Source organism: Limulus polyphemus, unplaced genomic scaffold (genome assembly GCF_000517525.1).
Source record: "Limulus polyphemus unplaced genomic scaffold, Limulus_polyphemus-2.1.2 Scaffold2558, whole genome shotgun sequence".
Lineage (NCBI taxonomy): Eukaryota > Metazoa > Arthropoda > Merostomata > Xiphosura > Limulidae > Limulus > Limulus polyphemus.
This window is the reverse complement of record NW_013668168.1, coordinates 118,172-127,615: the sequence shown is the minus strand read 5'-3', so window position 1 is coordinate 127,615 and position 9,444 is coordinate 118,172. Positions and strand designations below refer to the sequence as shown.

The following is a 9,444-nucleotide window of genomic DNA, read 5'->3' as shown; positions in this document are numbered from 1 at the left end:
ATATATATATATATATATATACAGTATTGAACAAAGAAGTCACATGACCGGAACTGTTGTGAAACTTAGAATAGGTATTCGATGACGAGGAACCCACTTTGAGACTAATAATGGCTGGAGACCAACACCCCGGGGTGCCTAGATACCTCTTCTAAGTTTCACAACAGTTCCGGTCATGTTACTTCTTTGTTCAATACTGTATATATATATATATATATATTCATGTCAGTGTAAATTACTTGTACCTGATGATGACAAAACCTTGTCGAAACGTTGTACATTTACTGTTATGCTAAACTTATATTAAAGTTTTTCTTCATTACCCATTCAAGCCGTCTCCAGCCATTACTGTATTACATTGTATGGTGTTCAATAGTCACATGCTGTTGGTAGTACAAAATGTTTATTGTTGATTGGCTTGGGATATATAGTTATGTTAATTATTGTAAATGTAACACCAACATATGTTGAGCTGTGGTATATATATGAATGCTTCACTTGGAAGTTAGAAAAAAGGTGAGTTTTCTGTTAGTCGATTTTATATACCACTTATACAGGCAATACCATGTAGGTTTTAATCTACTGGTGCCTGATTGGATTTGCCACTCAGCAAGTGAATGTCACTTGTCCTGTGTTTATGAAATGTCTTTTATAACTTGTCTTTAGGTGTTAATAAATAGTTCCCAGGATTCTTTGTGTCTTTATTGAGCTAGTTGAGGCTATTGTAGATGACCTAGTCGTGCATGGTATGGAACAAGATCGTCACACTATATATATTATATTTCCTTCAATGATCTTATTTGATGATATTTTTTATTTTCTAGGCATTAGATGACCAATCTGCACTGGTTCCACATAGTGATGTGGAGAAGGGTAATACGTCCCTTAGAGACTCGAAGCAACCACCCATGTGGTATGTAACTTTTTTTAAATTTCTTCAAACTGTTGAACATTTTATACCCCTAATTTATCAGTTTTCTTAGTTCTTTACTTTGAAACTTTTGGTTTTATTATTTAACACATTAAACATGAGCATTGTACATAATGTTGTTTTTGACTTTGTTTTCATTAAAACATTTTGATTACCATTTCAAGGTTTAAAATTAATAAGACAAAGTTAAAATTCTTTAGATTTTACTCTCAATTTTCATACTTGATTGATAATTTTCCCAATTCCTGACAACTTTTTCAATCTGAGACATTCTTTTTGAGCAGTCTTTCCTTACTGTTCATGTGACAGACCTAAATTGATTGCTGCAAGACAATTGATATATGAGCAAAACACTCAACATGTTGTAAGCCAACTTCCTTATTAATCTCATTTTGTAGATGATATAAGCTATGTTGAATGCCTCATTCAGATGTTATAAATGATTGATATATTTGGCTGAAGCAAATTGATTTTGAGCCTGAAGAACATTGTATATATATAAATATGTACAAAAAGCTAATTAATTACTATTTGAAATCTAACATATGGACAACCACATCAGCATTCTGACAAACTTGCACATGATGCTCCTGCTACACTTATTCAAAATTGTAACTGTAGAAGAAATAACAAATATTAAAATTTGTGTTATAATTGGCATCCAGTATAAGTTTCAAAAACTGCATTACAGAAGAGCTCAAATATAAGGCCAAATCAAATTATTGTATGGAATAATTGGTAAAGCTGAAATTATTACATATTGTTTTATATGTGTTGCCCCAAGTCACTTATATTCATCAGATGCAACCAAGAAAAATTTTAAAATATATATCATAATACAGTCATCTTTGTTTGATGTTGAAAAGAGAGTTACGGGAAGTAGACTTTCAGTAAAGTTGATATATTTGGGCAGAGTTTTGTAAGTTAGATGATATCAAGAGACTGAAAAGAAACATTTCTGCTAATGTAACTGGAATGTAACTTATAAATATATATGTAGTATAACTAATTTAATGATTTGTTAGACCACAACTCTCAAACTTTAAATAACTTAAATTTTTATATGATTATGTGAAACCTTGTGGTTTTCATAAACTGATTTGAATGTGTGGTGTTATGCCTTAAACAATATAAATGGGCAAGTTAAACTTAGTGTTTGTAATTCTTTTATACATATGTTGAATTAATCAGTGAAGAAAAAAAAACTATATATATCATTGGAAAAAGCATTTTTCACTACATTGTTGTAACTTCACTTATTTTTTGTAGTAGACAAATGTGACATGCCTCTTTTAGACCAGGGGTTCCCAAAGTTTTTAACTTGAGTCTTCCAAGCCTTAGACACTTTTGCTGAGGATTCCCACCTAATGATTTAATGAAAATTTATAATATTACCAAGTTTTTATCTGTCCTGAAAATATGCATACACCTTACTATCTAAATGTGAATGTGCACGCACTTCATTTCAATGGATGTAAACAAAAGGCAGATGTAAGTATACCATATTAGACACTTTGTACAACAACATATTAAACACATATAAAATATTTTAAAAAGGTCTAACATTAGGTTGCAGAATAATATTACAGGTTTATTTATTGATAGTATTAAGTGTGGTAAAGTTTAGCACAAACTAAACTAAAAACAAAAAAATGGTACACAAGCTACAATGTTAATTATTTCTCTTTTTGAACATAGACTGTACTTAATAAAGGCTTAACTGATGTTAGGTCTAAGATAGGTGGACTTCTAGATTTCTGTGTCAGTGATTAAACATCTTTTGTTTTATTCTAGAAATACTGTATTTAGAGAAATACTGTTGCTAAACAGATACTGATTTGACCACAAATGTTTTGTGAGTTTCTGCTAGTTTTAAATAATAGCCACTTTTATGAAGATTTCATTGCAAATGTTTCTTTAAAAAAATATCTGAAGAATAAACAATGTTATATAGTTATATATATTGCATTGCAAAATTCTTGGTGAAAATATTTTTTTATCCAGTGCTGAACCCCCTCCCAAGACTACCTTACAGACCAAGTTTGTAACCATTGAAATGATTCTAGATCTTTGTAGTGGCAAGGAATGATTGCATAGTCATAAGATTTTTACTGCGGATAATGAAGAAACTAAAATATTAGTGTTTTAAAGAGTACCCAGGTTTTTATGGTCCTAAACATAATTTTCATTGTAAACTTTTTTATAACCTCCATCTTATAGCTCATATACTTAGTCTGATATGCAGATTTTCCAAAAAACCAACATTTAGTTCTTTATTCAGAGGTCAACAGATCAAACAGCATTATTGTAGTTTATGTATTTTTTTTTCTATTCCTACAGGGTAGATGGAATTGAGGAGGTGAGTATGTTTTATATGTTACAATGAACATCACTGTGTTGTATTAAATTTGGTGATATTTTGAAATACATTTCAAGAGTTGTAAATTTAATTTTATTTTTAAGAAGTGTTTGTAATTACATTCGAGGTAAAAAACCATTTCAGAATTCAAGTTTATAAAATTCATGATGTGTGTATTATAATTATAATACCTAGCTTAGTGTATTTGTGAAGAATTATAATCCACTTGTTTATACAAAGAGTTGCTGCTATGTAATGTTATACACATATATATTAAATATGCTTTTGAGTTTGTTATTAGTGTTTAATAATAATTGTTGAACATAATAACATGTTTTCTTTCGAAAGTCTAAAATTCTGTATATTTGTCTGTGTGTATGCCTTGCAAAAAAAGTAAAATATACATGCACAAAAGTTATTTTGTGTGGATATACAACACTTGTAACTAACTTGAAGTAATAGTTTAAGAATTAGAATTGTTGACATGACTCAATTATTTACATTCTGTTTGCTCTTCTAGTTTAACAGCAACTTGACAAAAAGTAATAAAATACCTTTTAATGTATTAAACTAAAGCAATTTCAAAGTTAAGTTTTTTGTATGATATGTATCCAAGGCATACAGAGTAATTTAAATGATCGGCTTAATTTTCTAGTGGCGGTCAGTTCTAAATTTGGTGTTGTATTATAGCAGTGCAACTTAATAGATTCAATTTAGATCAATGAAAAAATTCTTAAAGTGATGTTTAAATAACTTAAAAAATCCATTACTTTATTTACAATCTATAAATACATATAAGAAAATATCCTAATTACTTAATGTAGCAAATAGCAGTATTAGCATCTTCTGCAGCTTAGCTGTCACATCGCTTTGCTTTAATCAACACACAAATCCTTGAAAATAATATACTATTTTTTTTTTATCTTTTCATTAAAATTATGTGACAAAATACTCAACTGTATTTTATACCAAAAATTGAAAAATATATACATTATTACTTCTGGTTTAATTTTTATATACTTTAGTAAAGCTGCCAAAATTTATTGTCATCCATTGAATTTTGCTCTTTGAAAAAAAAAGTTCCGGCAAGATACCTTACTTCCACTCACATACATAACTATTTTCATTCAGTGCTGCCCTCTGTTTGCAAAATTTTTTTTTGCACACCACAAGCCTTTTATTCCTACATACACTTTCAGTTTACTTGGTTTAACTGATTCAAAAATGCAGATTATCATGCGACAAACCTCCACCAATACACGTGACTCCCTCTATGCTATTCTACCTCACTATCACTTTTCATTTTGCAGTACTTGTGTTAAGACTTTTTCTTTAGTGCTCTCTCAACTCTAATTTGAATTTTCTTAGTGTTTATTTGTACTTTACAACCTATAACTTCCATTTTAATATTTCGTAGTGGTATTATTTCACTTTCGAAACCCAGATACGGACATTAATTAATTTTTCATGTTTGTCTTTATCAACACAGTTGTGTTTGGTTTATTGTATGAATTCAGAAATAAATGTTACTACATTGGAGGTTGTACCTTCTACCAGGCATCAGGTGAAGGTAACTCGACTTTGGAAATATCAGCAGTTATTCATCAAGAAATTGATTGTTATTTGTACCAGCCTTCTTCTCCTGATATTGCCCAACTTCTTCTGAACAAGCTGAATCAGTTTAGGGCAACGACAGTTTTGATAACCTTTTTTCCTCTATCTGAATTTGCCATGTCTTTCCCAGTTACTTTTGTGGGTTACATTAGATCTAATATGACTTTTTAGGATATTATTTCACAGGTATGTTCTGTTTTATCACTTTTCCCAATTTCCTATAATCCTCTACCTTCCTTGTTATATGATACTCCTTCCTCTCAGTATTTTGAATTTCCACTCTTTCATGATATTGGTGTTCATGCTTAGCATTTTGTGTCTCAGTTACATGATGGCACGAGTGTGCCTCACCCTCCACGGGATGCGGACCATTTTGCTCTAGCCTACAATCAGGCCGAATTTCTGTTTCTGGGTTTTCAACGCTTGGAATTCATTTCACCCATTTTTTTTGGGGGGGTTTACTGATTGTTCTTTTGTCCCATACCCAATTTTCTTGCCTTCATGTTACCCTCACATTTATCATACAGTGCTTGTCCATCATCCACCTTCTCTCCAAGGTAATCCACCGTGATCCTGAGGGTTTCTTGGGGGATATGTTTGCCCTAATTACCACCATTGTTGGCATGTTTGTTGACTTCTACTTTTTCTTTACATATATGGTTCCTCTGTTGTTGTGATCTTTTGGGGAGAGATGCAGTTTTGTCCCACATTCATTTACCATCTCCTTATCTTCGGGACCTTCTCCTCTTTAACTCCATTTGATAGAGCTGGCAATCATCAATGCCTTCCTGCTCCATTTTTTACTGCTCATAAGGTTCTCTCTCTTTGGGGAATATGGTCCTCCATGATGGCACTTATCCCCATGGGTTGTGCTCATATGATATTCCTTCAGTGGGCTCTTCACAATCAACAGTACCTTGAGAGTAATACCGTGGATATTCCTTATACCTCCTCCTTCCCTTGTTAAGGATCTGCATTGGTGGTTGGACAAGGCTCACACCTCGGCTTAAGTTTCACTTCCTCCCCCTTGTCCACATTTACATCTTTTCATGGACACTTTGCTTCACAGCTATGGGGCGTGGGCCAAGCACCAAGATGCTTCGAGTCTATGGTCTGTGACAGAAAGATCTTACCATATCAATATTCTGTTCAGTGGGCTTTGGATCATTTTCTTTTTTTTGGCCTGCAATCATCTGCTTATGATCCATGCAGACAATTCTACAGTCGTGATGTATATTAATCACCATGGAAACACCTGTTCTCATTCCCTTTGTTCTTGAATGTTGGATTTTCTTTTTTGGGCCCCACACGCAAGGTATTCATTTCCTTACATGTCATTTTCTGGGTGCTTTCAACTTTGTTGCAGATCATCTTTCCCGCCCAGACAAAATTTATCCAATAGAGTGGTCTTTAGATCCTCAGACTTTTCAGTGGTTGTGCACTCAGGTGGATACACCACACCTGGATGCATTTGCCACTATCCTCAATACCAAGTTAACTCAGTTTTGGTCTCCAGTACCCCATCCACTTGTTCTGGCTGTCGATGCATTAAGTCAGGATTGGACAAATAAATTCCTTTATGTTTATCCTCCCTATCTGATTCCTTCCCAGGATTTTTTCTATCATCCACTCCACTTTGTGTCAGGTCCTTCTGATTGCCTCATGTTGGCCAGCTCAACCGTGGTTTCTGTGGCTGCTTCATATCCAATCTATTTCACTTCCCACCACTCCAAACCCTTTTATGGCAGCCTCAGTCCCAGGTAGTTCATACTGCCATTCCTGCCCTCTATCTTCAGGCCTAGTTTTTATCCAGTCCTTGGCAAGGAAATTCAGTTTATCACAATGAGTAGCTTCATTGTTGACACGTTCTGTTCAACCTTCTTCCATGGAGGTTTATCAACATAAGTGGAACGTCATCTGCCACTAGTCTTTGGGCCAGGGGTTCTTCCCTGCTTGTCCTGCTGTTTCCTTTTATTACAGAATTTCTCACCTTGTTTTTTGATTAGGGGTTTTCGTTCTCCTTGGGCGGCCTTATCTCACACCTTTTGTTTTCCCGGTACCGTAAAGTTTTTGCCTCTCATACCTTGTCCCTCCTGTTACATTCCTTCCAAATTAGTCACACTTCATGGTGTGCAGCTATTCTGGATTGGGATGTCATTGTATTGATTCTTTGTCTTACTTTTCCTCCATTTGATCCTTTGTCTTTTTGTTCCTTGTTTCAATTATCCCTCAAAGTGTATTTCCTCTTCCTTTTGGCTTGTGGACATCGTTGGTCAGATTTGTGTGCCATCAATGTTTCACATAGTGTGTATCATTCCTCCTACTTTCTCCTTTACCCAAATCAAGCCTTTCTTCCCAAAAATTTGATGGCTAGGGAGGGTAATTCCTCCTTCTCACTGATCTGGATAGACTTCTATGTCCTATTCATGCTCTTCATTGTTATATTGCATGCACAGGCTCCTTTTGTCATAACTGTTCCCATCTATTCATCCTTTGGCAACTATCCTATGTTTGTGATCTATCTCCTTCCACCCTTACTAATTGGGCTTGACTTTTAATTCAATTGGCTTATTATTCCTTGTCGCCTTCTTCCCATCAATTATTCTGGGCATCTTCCCATCATATTAGGCACCTTACTTTTTACCTGGCATCTCATCTGCATTGTCCATTGGAGTAAATCCTTCAACCAGGCATGTAGACCACTCTGCATACTTTCATCTCCCACTATCTGCATTGTGTTGATATTTCTTCCTTGTCATTTTATCATCTTCTGCCTGTTGCCACTCTTCAGACCTCGGTGTGACTATAACTGGGTAAGTTTCTTTTTTTCCTTATTTATCTTTTTCAGGGGCCTATCCCATGTTTTGATCTGGATCCCACTCTATGGTGAGTGGTGCCTGGTCGGGTATACTTCACTTATTTTCATGCTCAAATCCACACTGAAAGGCCATGTTTTTTGTTTGTTTTATTCTTCCATGCCCATTAAATGCACACTGTTCTGTAATATATTAGAGATGATAGAATCTCCAGACTTTCCACCTCACCCCCCCCCCTCCTTTTTTTTTTCCAGTGGAAATGAGAGAGTCCTTGGCATTTTCCAGTTCCAAGCCACTGGGGTGGTGGACCATGGAGGTCTCCTCCTGAATGTGAAATATACAATATAACAATAATGCATCCATTCAAATGAGAGTAGGGTTGTGGTGTTCTGCTGGTGTAAACTTGATTGGGATTCCTCAACCTACCCCCACATGGAAGTCAGTTCCTGATAGTTGAGTTTTGGATTTAGAGATTAACCAATCAACATCATGTTCTCACACATGTAGTACGATTGGGATCCCTCATCCTACCTCTGCTGTCTGAAATATATTTTAAGTGTAGGAAGATTATAACTTGAGTTTTAATATATCAAAGAACTATTTTTGTCTTTGTCAAAAAAACCTTAACCAGTTTTCTCACATGACAAATATTTGTCAAATTTGACTATTTCCTCTGTCAAAGTACTGGATGAATCTCTGTCAAAATACTTTTTTAATTTTACGTCTTATTGTCAATGTACTATATACATTTTTAACAGTATTTGTTAAATTTTATTCTGGGTCATGTGAGACTACTCAATGAATCTTCTTTGACAAATTCTTTAAGTTTCTTTTCAGTACATTAAAATATATTATGAATCTTTCACAAAATACTTTAAATTTTACTTCATGTCAAACTTGCCAAATGGACTGAGTAGAACTAGTTATGAGAATATTTGAATATTTAAATACTATTTGAGCTAGTTTTAGCTCTATAGCCTACACTTTTGTTAAAGCTTTTGAAATATTTGGTACTTAAAAAAAAATTCCAATGAATTATTTTTTGTCAGTTCACAAAATGTATGTGTATATATTCTAAGAAAGAATAGGTATTGGATTACTAAATATAGTTTACTAATATTTTATTATTCTGAAGAGAGTAAAAGCTATAAATACTAAAACTTTTGAACTTTATGTTTTATGTACTTCAAGTAACATCTTACTTTTTCTTTTTGGTAGGTGGAATATGAAATGACCAAAATAAGACAGAAAAGTAAGTTTATATATTAACCTTAACTTGTAAGTCTTATTTCTGAACTAGGTTTGATTTATGGATGTGAATGTTTATAATATGTATATATGAAAACTTTAAAAAAAATCAAAGAAAATTTAAAACATTTTGAAAAGAGCACCTAAATTCTCACTAAGCTTTTAAGGTCTGGGGTTTGAGATTTGATCTTAGCTATTCAAAATCTTGTTTTGGAAAGATGATTTCTTAGGTTGTAGAATCTTACTTGACTCTTCAATGTTATACTTTAACCCTATTGCCTGGGTACCCTTTACTGCATATGACACAAGATTTTAGTGTCTTACATTCAAACTGTTATTAAACTACTTTTTGTTTATGTTATACCAATTTCACAATTCATTGATAGTTCTCTCTTTTGTTTCATTATATATTACCTATAACCAATAGAAAGTCAAGGTTTTATCTATTAAATGACATATTGTATAACATTGTGTTC

General features: G+C 33.5%; 1 protein-coding gene across 3 annotated transcripts in view; it reads left to right on the top strand.

Annotated features, from left to right (window-relative positions):
• LOC106467295 (syntaxin-16-like) overlaps nt 1-9,444 on the top strand; it is a 41,711-nt gene that overhangs the window by 12,996 nt on the left and 19,271 nt on the right. For all 3 annotated transcript variants that reach the window (XM_013927633.2, XM_022395441.1, XM_022395440.1), the window contains exons 3-5: nt 825-913; nt 3,272-3,290; nt 8,939-8,972. In XM_013927633.2, the coding sequence (XP_013783087.1) occupies nt 825-913; nt 3,272-3,290; nt 8,939-8,972 (142 nt within the window). The remainder of the gene's footprint in view (nt 1-824; nt 914-3,271; nt 3,291-8,938; nt 8,973-9,444) is intronic.